The 11,999-nt window shown below is 41.4% G+C and overlaps 1 protein-coding gene across 1 annotated transcript in view; it reads left to right on the top strand.

The window, feature by feature from the left end:
• ZMYND11 (zinc finger, MYND-type containing 11) overlaps positions 1 to 11,992 on the top strand; it is a gene marked incomplete at its 3' end in the record, with an annotated part of 58,880 nt that extends 46,888 nt beyond the window's left edge. The window contains exons 7-15 of the mRNA XM_010153920.1: positions 1,309 to 1,396; positions 2,563 to 2,618; positions 3,498 to 3,575; positions 4,113 to 4,231; positions 6,035 to 6,242; positions 7,663 to 7,731; positions 9,542 to 9,814; positions 10,897 to 11,124; positions 11,851 to 11,992. Of these exons, the coding sequence (XP_010152222.1) occupies positions 1,309 to 1,396; positions 2,563 to 2,618; positions 3,498 to 3,575; positions 4,113 to 4,231; positions 6,035 to 6,242; positions 7,663 to 7,731; positions 9,542 to 9,814; positions 10,897 to 11,124; positions 11,851 to 11,992 (1,261 nt within the window). The remainder of the gene's footprint in view (positions 1 to 1,308; positions 1,397 to 2,562; positions 2,619 to 3,497; positions 3,576 to 4,112; positions 4,232 to 6,034; positions 6,243 to 7,662; positions 7,732 to 9,541; positions 9,815 to 10,896; positions 11,125 to 11,850) is intronic.
• Between the last annotated feature and the right edge of the window lie 7 nt (positions 11,993 to 11,999).

Here is an 11,999-nt window from a genome sequence, read left to right as displayed (position 1 = left end):
AGCTTAACGTTTCAAACTTTTCCTCATAAATAGGTAGCCGAGTGAAACCATGTTGGGCTGTGCCTAGTTTTCAGACACAGTATCCTCAATTCCTGTTGTACTAAGGTTTTACTAGGAGCTGTAGGTAGCTGAAATCTTTAGAGAAAATACCCTTTATCTAAGGATAAATATGGAATATGGACTTGAGTGTCGAGTGTCCATGTTTACATATCTGGCCCAATGCTTTTGACTGTATTATAATTTTAGTCATTAAGGCCTTGTGTAGGAGGCAACTTTATAAACATCTAAATGATTCATAAAGAAACAAACATTTTGTTGATTGTGAAAAAACAAGACTCACTTAAAACATCTGCTTTGCATTAATTGTTCCAAAAATAAAGTATTAGTAAATATGCTGTCCTTTTTTCCTGAACCAAAGGGCTGACCATGACTCATGTAAATCTGCACACGACCAAAATGAACAGCATATTCATGGTCATTCATTGCTGCAGCTGGGTTACTATGCAGGGCTGTAGCACGCATCACCCTTCACAACCACAGCTGTGAAAAGCCTTTGGTTTATCGTTGTTACTGAAGCACACGGATAAACAACAGCTTCACTGGCAGCGTTGGAGACCAGCACTACTGGCTGGCTTCAAGTATTTAGCCTGAAAATAGGGCAGGCCTTTCTTTCACTGTGTCACCTTCACCTGCTTCCACAGGTCTTTTGGCCTTGATAACATCCTAGAAACTGATGATGTTTTGTTTGATGACTGGGATTCTCATAGGTGTTCTTGACAGAGCACAGCTGAAAATGCCCTTATCAGACAAAAGGCCATTCTAGGAAAATGAACTGCATGGCTCCATGTAGGCATTTGTTAGGAGTTAGGAAGATTAAGATAATCAGCCTTCAGCAGAAAACACTGACTGTCAAGGAAGATCCTGGAAGGATAAAGGCAGTCATCACTGATTTTAAACTAGCTGGTATTTTAAGGTACAAAAATCTTCATCTCAGGCAATGTGCTTTAATTTGAACAAGTGTTCTGGGCCACACCTTAAGATGAAGCTATAACCAAGAGAATTTTGTTTTAACACTAGTCAGGTATTAAAGCACCTGATTCACTCCTGGGCACTGCATGAAGGGGCGGATGCAGCCAGTGTTCAGGTACCAACAAACCGTGTCCAAGAGCTGCGAGTATTCCCCCTGTGTGTGGGACGGCGGTGTCTGGTCTGTGTTACGTAGTGCAGTATGCTGTGAAAGCTTCTCTGCGTAAAACAGGTACAGCACTTGAACCGTTTTTTCACAGTCCGATGTTTTCTTTTGTGTAGAAAGTAAATGAAGGAAAGTACAGGAGTTACGAGGAGTTCAAAGCAGACGCTCAGCTGCTTCTACACAACACGGTGATTTTCTACGGAGGTAAAGTACTACATTGACTTCTTGCTTTATTGAATTTTTTTTTTAACTGTAGGAAATTCACAAGTTCAGGATCGAATCTGGTATTAGATGAAGTCATTTGAGAGCCCTTGAAGTATGCTGCAAGGACTTTGCAGGGTCTTTCTGGCCCACTACTACACAGCTATTTTCATGCTCTCTGGCAAAACCTGTTAGTGGGAATTTGCACCCTTGCCATCCTGTTTCTTCTGCAACCTCAGTCCCAAGTCAGTGTATACTGCAGATTTCTGCCACTGTGCAGTTGTTGTTCTAGGGTAGGAAGAGGTCTGACCTCTGATGTGCTGTGTCAGCAGAAACATGTACCACAGACACGTTTTTTCACTTGTGGGCAGTCTCTGCCATGTTGTGGCAGCAAACACAGCTACATCCACACTACAAGTGTCCTGCCGGTGCAGTGTGAAGCTGCCAGCCACTGGGAGCATAGTGAGTCACGGATACGGTGGGACAGTCTGATTGAAAGTGGAAAAACACCCCCACTGTGTCCAGAAGCTATAGCCAGGTCATGTAACAAGGTTCTCCAGATCCATCGTTTCAGGAGGGTTGTGGTTCTGCCCTGCCGACGCAGCCCACATCAGGAAAATTGGGAGGAGTGTGAGACGTATTTGCAGCATCAGGACATCCACACTGTTGTTGGTAGGGAGAGATGTGAATGTGCTAACAGAGAAATACACAGATGTGAAGGGAAACACACCGTGATAAATAGTCTGTGAAGCATTACCCTGAGCAGAAATCCTTACATGATTGTACCTGTGTTCCTGTCAAGAGGTGATAGCAGAAAGCCATGTTTGAGGACAGTTGCACTGTGTCATTAAGGGACTAGCAGAGATGGGAACTGGATCCATATTAAGAGCAACCCTCTCCCCCTGCTGCTGCTCCTCAGATATGCACTTGTGTTGTTCAGTCTAAAAGCTCCCAACAGTATTTTTGCATGTAAATATGAAAGAGAAAACAAATACAGATCTGATTGTTAGAAAATTTTAAATGGAAGGGTTATTCAAGTGACTAAATTATGTTTTGTATTCTCAAGTGAGAGAATTGCAACGTGAAAGTCATAGCAATGACAGTGGCAAGTCTTTGTGAGCACTCTGATCATACTGGGATTGTTCATACCGTGTGTTTTTCATTTTCAGCGGACAGTGAACAAGCTGATATCGCGAGGATGCTTTACAAAGACACATGTCATGAAGTAAGTACCACCAAGTAACCAAAATGTAGATTTTAACTTCAGAATCTAAGAAAATTATTCTTCCTATTCCAAAAATAAAAAGGGTGTGAAGTTTGTTACAAACTTGCCCGTAACTTTCTAACAGCTGATTCAGAATGTCTTTCTCTTGGGTTTGGGGTTTTAGGGTTTTTTTTGGTTTTATTTGCAACTAGACTATCATTTGGAAAACACAGATATTCCCATTTTTGTTTTGAAAATAACCTGGTAATACATAATTGTGCTTGCTAATATATATTGAAACTGTAATTGGCACTGAAAAATTTCTCAACATTCAGAGAAGACCAAAAAAATAAAGCTAGGGGAGCTGTCATACTTTCTGCATTTATACAGTCGAATTACTTCTTTCAGAGTGCACGTTAAATATTTGATGAATTTAAAGAACTGTTATTTGGATTTTAACTTTAATAGATCTTTTAAGAGTTGAATTAGTCTCCTCCCTCTGCCTTGTTTTTCTAAAACATGGATAACACTTCTGCAGCTTGTCTTCCATCCACTCTCAGGTCACCTCAGTTTTACACCTTGAGTTGAACAGGTTGCCCAGAGAAGCTGTGGATGCCCCATCCCTGGATGTCTTCAAGGCCAGGCTGGATGAGGCTTTGAGCAACCTGGTCTAGTGGAAGGTGTCCCTGCCCATGGCAGGGGGGTTGGAACTAGATGGTCTTTAAGGTCCCTTCCAACCCAAACCATTCTGTGATTCTATGAGTTTGCAGAGGCAGAAGTAACTCCACCAAATTAGCAAGTAGGGCTGAAAAATTTAGCTACTTAAGAGAGAGTGATACTACTGAAGTCACATAAACAGGATTTGGGTGCTTATTTACTTTTTTTTTTTTTGTTTTTCAGCTGGATGAACTGCAGCTTTGCAAGAACTGTTTCTATTTGTCAAACGCGCGACCTGACAATTGGTTCTGCTATCCTTGCGTATGTTGCTGACACAGATCTTTATTTGTTTGCTTTTCTGTATAAAAGCCTGCAGTTTTGGTGTCATTAATGCATATTCTGTTTCTGTAGGCTTGTTTCAAGAGCGTGGTTAAGATTCTGTAAGCCTAGATATTTTACACAAGCGAAGTGGTTATTGAAGTTCAAAGCTGTGACAATATAGGTTATAAAACTTGGTTATCAGCCAGGTACAACAGTCTCACAAGAAAATAAGGAGCTTACAGAAATAAAACTTTGCTCCTGGATGAAGCTATAGACAAGTTTAATTTTTGGGCTGCTTAAGATCTCTGTTTTCAATAGACAGTTACACCCTTTTCAGACTTTATATGGTTTTTACTTTCATCCAAGCAATACGTCTAACAGGAAAATACGTATCGTCAGAAGATAAAAATGGGAGTAGCACCAGACATAAGCAGCAACCATATTCTTAAGATACTAGCATAGTATTACAGCAAGATATTTGTGGGAGAAATGAATAAAATACTTCATATCCAATAATAAATGCAACATTTTTTCCAGATACCTAATCATGAGTTGGTTTGGGCCAAAATGAAAGGCTTTGGGTTTTGGCCAGCCAAAGTCATGCAGAAAGAGGACAATCAAGTTGATGTTCGCTTTTTTGGCCATCACCACCAAAGGTAATTTATTAATTCCATGTGTTACTTTTTACAAACAATACTTAAAAGAATTTATCTCATTTATCATGTTGTAAATCCTGGCTCAGCTAGTTGCCAACATTAGAAAGACTCAGAACTTTGCCATGATTGTTTCAGAAATTTTAAAGTTCAGTCTAACACATCCGAAGTTGCGAAATGGCTCAGATTCCCTTTCCACAGTTGCCATAGGGATGTTACTGAATGCCATTTTAATTAAAGCAAGCAAGTGAAGTTCAACTGTTCCTTCCCATCAGTAGCAGCCTGCTAATCCAGGCCAAGGTGGAAATAGGACAGGAGCACACTCTTACCACCAGCAGTATGGACTTTGTGCAGTTTTCTCTTGTGAGCAGGCAGGTTGCAGTTCTGTGTTTTAGTAACATAACATACATCACAGATGTTTGTCTCACTGGTGAAACACTGACGGAGCACCTGCTGTGCACCAGTTTGCAATTTCAGAGAATAACTCTTTGCGTTGGAAACTTCACTCCTAGAGATCAGCTTTTACTTCCATCTCCAGTTGTTTGCTCAGCATTTGAGGACGGTTGTAGTGGTGTTACCACAGCGGATGTACTGATTTTTTTTTTTTTTTTTGATTTATAAGGCTATAATGTGAGGAGAGAAGACATTTGCAAAGTCATTCATGGTTGTTAGGAAGGTGGTATATTTTGGTGCATCCCAAAAGGGCCTAGACAATTCTGTAATAGTGTTTTATGAGGCTGTTTATTTAAATTGCTTTTAGTGCAGCTTGCACAGAACATGTTTTCATTTGCTGTACGAACTACCAAGATTTGCTAATAGGCATAAAGTGGGTAAAGGATCTTTATTTGTGTCTCACAGAATTACATACCTTGAATCTGTTTGCAAACACAGCTTATCTCATTAGTAGTTTTGGCATGAAGTTCAAACAGCTTCAAACTTAGTAACATGACACTTGTGGGATGAGGTGCTTGCAACTTCTCAAAACTGTGCTGATAGAAAAGAAAAAATACATTTTACTAGTGCCATTGCTTAGTTATTGTGCTGGACTGGGAGGAAAGGCCAATTCCTGGTTGGTGTAAATTAGCATTGTTTCTTTGACTCTGAAATGAAATTGATACTGCAAGAACTGAAAATCTGTCCACAGACATCTAATTTGTTACTCTGTGATGTAGATGTACATGACAGTGACTTTCTTTAATGTCCAGTGTTGCCTGGTATAACCTTTCAAAATGTCAAGAGCTGCCCCATCTAACTGTATGAGGACTCTGAAAATATTTAAGAGGAGAAAGTACCTTTGGAACCAAATCACTGGCATGAATTCAGTCCAAAACAGCATGACAGTCCCCACGAGTTCAGTCCTGATAGACAGGGGCACAAACTACAAAATGTCTCCATTCGAGGTGATAATTTGGCACATTCCTTGACAGTTTTAGCAAAGAGGTCAAGAGCTGAATTGGATTAGCATATGAACCTTCAGTAAAGGTGTTTCTATGTCAGACACAGGGCATTTACCAAGAGAGAAGGTAGGAGATGTGACTTATGGTGATGCTGGAGGAGGTTTGTGGCTCACCCAAAATAAAGAGACTTTCAGCCATTGCACCCACAGCTCACAAGTGCTTAGCTAACACAAATGGTGTGCGGTTCGGGGGTTTTTTCAAATGTGTTGGATACACAGAAATTCTGAGTAAAAAGGAATTGTCTGTGATCGGCCACTCTGGAAAAGTGCTTTTGAAGTCCGTTTCCCAGGTCAAGATCCTTCATCTGTATTTAATGTTTCTGAACCTGTCTGTACTGTGTATTCAAAAGGGCCTGGATCCCCTCTGAAAACATTCAAGATATCACCGTGAACATCCACCGGCTGCACGTGAAACGCAGTATGGGGTGGAAGAAGGCCTGTGATGAGCTGGAACTGCACCAGCGTTTTCTTCGTGAGGGGAGATTCTGGAAATCAAAGAATGAAGATAAAGGGGAAGAGGAGGCGGAGTCAAGTATCTCTTCCACCAGCAATGAGCAGGTGAGTGCTGCCACAGCGTTAGTAGTCAGGGCAATTTATTAAAGGTTAAAAAGATGACATATTTTTGATGAAACTAGTATTAAATTAGCCTCGCGCTCTGTCTGCAGTTCTGTGGTAACACAAGGAGGGTTCAAAGGCTTATTTTCCCTATGTTTTGTAGCTCAGTAATAGCAAGAATATAGAGTTTTCTTCTTTCCTCAGTTTCTTGGATGACCTCTGGAAAGTTTCAAAATGTCTGTCACCTACAGCACCTTGATGAGACAGACCAAGATTTCTAAAGTTAAACAGGAATGTTCAAGTTAAAGGTCATGGATATCAGATAGGCTGCAACACTGCCTTCTTGGACTCCTGTCAAGGGACAACCCTGTGGCTGCTCAGCCTTTTCACAGCTGGAGTATGTTCACTTTGGACCGTATTCTGCATTACAGATCCCCAAGTAACACCAACCGTGACATTTTCAACAAGTCCAACTGAAGTTAGGTGCAAAGGCTGCACTTGAGGACCATGTGACCAGTGACAGATTAAAGTCATTAAAATTAATTCTGAAAAACAAGAAAAAATTAAATTGCTTTGACAAAGGTGCAACGCACAAAGGGCCAAGATACAAAACTTTGCATTGCTGTATGGAAATTCACTTATCACAGCTGAACCTTGCTAGTCATTCACTGTCCAAGAGGGTGTTACATACTGACTATTACTGACTTAGCAGTAAGATTTTCATAGCTTGCAGGATGCTTCTCTATATTTTTGGCAACATTTTCGCTGGCAACATTTTCTTTCCTCATTTAAAACCACCATCCTCTCTCTAAGTCTGTATTTTAAAAAATCAGCATTTTTTGACCCTCTTCCTTTGCCCTTTTGTCAAACAGGTCTAGCATCCAATTTGTAGCTAAAAACTTAAGCTTGTAAAAGTGAATGTTGCTTGAAGCGGACGCTCCTTGTCAAAGTGGTTTGAGTGGGTTTTTAGCCTGGTTTGCGTAGCTAACCCTCTGTAGCCCCTTCATTTAACGTCGTCTATGCAGTCATGCAACAAGGCATGGTAAAACAGGAAATCAGTCACAAATAATATTTACAAAAGGTAACAGTGCCATTTTCCCAGTTTTTCAGAAATGTCAGTCACAGGGTTTGAAGTGTCCATTTGCGTGTTTTCTGCTCCACCCCGGCTGTTCATCCTTCACTTGCTTAATGCTTACGCCTGTTTCACTGGATTCCCTGATGCAGGAACATAAGAGCAGCCATCAAACTCTGTGCTCTGCAGTGATCTGCAGTAGCCTGTCAACAGTATTCAGCTTTCTATTTGCTAAATTAAGTAATTGCAAATAATTGCAAATAAAAGGTAACATCAGTCGTGTTACAGTGAATGCGCCCCAGATGAACTGCTTTTTGTAATGATTCAATATGCTTTTCTTGATGTTCACAGCTAAAGGTTACTCAGGAACCAAGAGCAAAGAAAGGACGACGTAACCAGAGTATGGAACTCAAGAAAGAAGTAAGTAACCTCAACTACTGTGTTGGTAGAGACAGCAAAGTACAAAAAGTCTGACATTCTAATAGACACTCCTTTGATTTTTGTCACCTTTTACTGATGTTACAGTACTAATCTTGGAAGTTCTAGCCCCATAGCTTGGTCCTCCTTGCTAACAAACATGATTGTAGCTCCCATACGCAAGCCACTGGTGTCACCGTGGTAATATTCTCCATCTTGAATAACTCAACAGCCACTCAGCAGAACACTGTTCTTTTTTAATGACAAATTCAGGCTAGTTAATAAATCTCTAAACAGCAAGGATTAGAAAGTATTTTGCATGATCAAGAATATGAAGTTTATACAATGTCATATCCACCTTTGTCCGTGGAACTTGCTTGTTTATCCAAGTTGCACACTGAAGGATGGTGTAACCGAGGGACTGTGTTACCGTGCTTGTACACAAGGGGGCAGTTACTGAGATTGCCGTAAATCTCGGATTTCCTAACTTCTGAGTACTTTTTCCTGGCCTTGTCTCAGCTGCATGCTGACCACTAAGAAAAAGTTGCACAGACGCACAGTCCTCGGAAGAGGACTCAGGACTCCATTACAGAGGGGGCTGCGGGTATTTTTAGCACCAGAGTCCCGTGGGATGGCCCTGGTGCCTGAAATACAGATGTTGCCACTCCTAATATTTGGGCACCGGCCTCCCCATCATGTCAGATACCGCAGGAGGCACCTGCATCAGTGGAGGCATTGTGCTCCCTGGGGCACTCCGTGTGTGAGTGCAAGATGGGGAGGCTGCAGTTTAGGCTGTCTTTTCATTTTTATTGTGTTTTCTGTCAAATGCTGTAATTTGTTTCATGTATTTATGTCTTAACATTTGCCTTCTTAGCTCTGCTCATATTTGATCAGTGATCCAGAAGTCAATCGTGGTGACCTATTCGAAAGTAATTGGTTGTAAAGGGATACAGTCAGCCTTTGGATTGGTGAGAGCAGTGCCCCATCACACAGACAGGCACAAAATCCAGTCCTGAGCAAGTCTGGTGTTACAAGGACTGTGTGTTTTGCCTGTGCACTTTTAAATGAGCTTTAAAAAAATCCAGGTTAAAAAAACCCCAAATGATGTTCATCTGCGTCTTCAGACACTTCAAACACCAATAGGAGTTTGCAGGAGTATTACTTCTATCTGTTCTAAAGAGCGGGAGCAGTTGGTGTTACAGTTTAGTAACACAGGCAGCTAAATTCAGTACAGCACACTACAGTAACCATGATTTCTTTCCTGATAATTGTGTAATTACAGAAAGCTTCTGTGGTCATCCAAGCCTAGTTCTGCGTTATTGGAAGCACGACTTAAGATGCTCATTAGCCTTTCATCTTCAAAGCACCTTTGAAGTACAAATCAATCTTTGCAGCAGTTCTGTGAAATCAGTGGGATATTAGAGACTCCAGTGGAGCTGGTTGGGCCAGAGGAAGCCCAGAGTTTGCCAAAACAATTCAGGCACCTTGGCCACGCAGCTACAGTCTCTTCAGGGAGAATGGTAGGAGGAGCAATGTATAGCAACCCATCAGTAGTCCCAAGGGACCTGCAGTGATTCAGCACAGCCTCTGATGTTGGTTGTACTTCTTGGGACGCGAGGCTGGTGAGCGTGGCGTGCTGATGCCATACATGCGCTTCCTTCTGGAGGGATCCCACGTCCCATTAGTGCTGAAGGTCTTCAAGAGGCACCTTCACATTCATTGCACTGGCATTATGGTTTTTCTCCAGGGGGAGCTGAGAGTTAACCTCTTCTGTTTTGATACCTGGATGTACGAGTTTGTTCTTTCTCTGTAGGAGCCAGAACCTGAAACTGAAGCAGTAAGTTCAAGCCAGGAAATTCCCACAATGCCTCAGCCCATTGAAAAAGTTTCAGTCTCAACTCAGACCAAGAAGTTAAGTGCCTCTTCTCCAAAAATGCTGCATCGGAGCACCCAGACCAGTAATGATGGAGTGTGTCAGAACATGTGCCATGACAAATACACCAAAATCTTTAACGATTTCAAGGACAGGATGAAAGCTGATCACAAAAGAGAAACTGAGAGAGTTGTGCGAGAGGCAGTGGAAAAGGTAACGCTTGTTAAACACCACCTACACTCTCGTTTGAGGAGAGGGGAGGAGTGTGGGATTTTTTCCTATTTTTTTTTTTCTATTTTTCTAACATCCACCCTTAAGAAAATGAATAAAAAACCTTTTCCAAAGAGACCACATAAAAATAGTCTTCATTATTGCTTTTTAGACCATTTCTAGACCAACAGACCTTAGTTTAAACAGAAAACTCCTGCTTTTTTTGGTTCTTGTCCAGTGAAATCAGTTTGTGATCCAAAACTGAAACTAACTGTTCATTCATGAGCGTCCCTTTACAAAGCCTTTGTTTCCATCGTCAAGTGTGATTATAAACAATGGCATTGTTTAAATGCTATTCATAAATAATTCTTCTTTTGTCAGTCTTCTGACCTAAACATTAAATAGATAAACTGAAATTTGTTTGAATTTTCTCATCTAACGATAACCTGTTTAAAACTCAGTATCTGAGCTGGTCACCTCTGGCTGGAGAGAGCAGCACAATTTAGAGGATGATTTGTCTGACCTCTCTAAGTACCTGTTTTAAGATGAATTTCCTTCTGAATGAAGGACTATGGAATGAACCTAGGAAGTTCAAGTGTTAATCCTGTAGGATTAAGACACCAAGCTTTTCAATAAGTGACCAAAGGCAAAGGGATCCCACTGACAGTGAAAACTAAAAGGTGTCTCTCACATCGGGGATGTTCTGTTTTGTTTTCCAGTGTCCCCTTGCTGTAGATTTATATGCAGTGGTAGATTTGGAAAAGACAAAATGTTTGTCTAAGATAAATTCATAAATACGTAAACTGATTGTTGGCAAAATGTACATGGAACCTATTCAGCTGGTTTTGTAGATGCCTAGCAGAATAGAAATATAGTGACATATTTATTTTGAACGTTTCTTACGGGTTGGAAGTTCTGTTACAACTCCAAAGGAGATAACTTTTTGTTGTCTAAATAGGAGAAATCTTTAATTATGTGACCTCCACCCACCTGAGTAATAGAGATTTGAAGAGTAGAGGTTTAAAGAAGACACTTTCATTCCAGTAGCTGTCCATTAACTTGCTTTGCTGACTTTCTTACGGCAGCTGCGTACAGAGATGGAAGAAGAGAAAAGGCAGGCTGTAAATAAAGCCGTGGCCAACGCACAAGGAGAGATGGACAGAAAATGTAAGCAGGTGAAGGAGAAGTGCAAAGAAGAATTTTTAGAAGAAATTAAGAAGCTAGCAGGCCAGCACAAGCAACTGATTTCACAGACCAAGAAGAAGCAGTGGGTAAGTGTCAAAAATGTATTACAGCAGGACAAGTGGAAGTGTGTAATGCATACTGCAGGCCAACTGAAGGTGGTTTCTTCCTTACTTTTAACCGCACTGCTCTCCCACTGGTCTTTGAGCTGTGAGGTTTTCTCCTTCACATTACTGCTTTCAGAGTTTTTTAACCTCCAGATTTCAACTCGAAGTTGTGATTACTTTCCACCTAAATTATGTAGTGTTAACAGCACCATCTTCTTGAGTCCAAACTGATGTTAGTATCAAAATGTGTTTTTCTAAATGCAGTTTTACTCCATATAAAATGTATTGCATTGTGTTCACACTCCTTTGATGTTAAGGCCCCAGAGGACACAGTATCTGGCTTCAGCAATCGATTTCCCTGCTAATGATACTGCTAGTGATACCCTTTTCTTCTCTTACCTTTTTCTGCAGCTTTTTAATGTTCTTTTGTATTTAAGACATGACTTTCTGCAGTACATTTCTCTAGCTTGGTCAGTCCTTAAGCCCAAATCTGCAGCACTGCCTACAACACGTTTGTATGCCCTTTGGAAAAGTGAAAACAGACATCTAATTTACCGTTTTATTACGTGCTGCAAACTTTTCCCTAGTTTTGTTAGTTTTGTGTCCCATCTTTGCTTTTCAAGCGTGTTCTCCCACATGGCTGTACACCGCAAGTTTGTAGCCATAACGGTACGGTGGAGTCTGTTACGCGGAGGAGCTGTCAGCCTGGCTTACGTACAGACTCGGTCATTGCTGTGGTGGTTTTCACAGAACAGGGAGATGAAAGGCACCGCTCAGGAAATCGCCCCGCACCGCGACAGCGATCCGGAGGACACAGGCGGCCTCTCCCCGCCTCCTCCTGAGCCGCCTTTGCGGGCGGCGGCTGAGGGCCGGCGGCGCCTTCCACAAGATGGCGCCCG

Source organism: Eurypyga helias, unplaced genomic scaffold (genome assembly GCF_000690775.1).
Source record: "Eurypyga helias isolate BGI_N326 unplaced genomic scaffold, ASM69077v1 scaffold5716, whole genome shotgun sequence".
Taxonomy (NCBI): domain Eukaryota; kingdom Metazoa; phylum Chordata; class Aves; order Eurypygiformes; family Eurypygidae; genus Eurypyga; species Eurypyga helias.
This window is presented reverse-complemented; position numbering and strand designations above follow the sequence as displayed.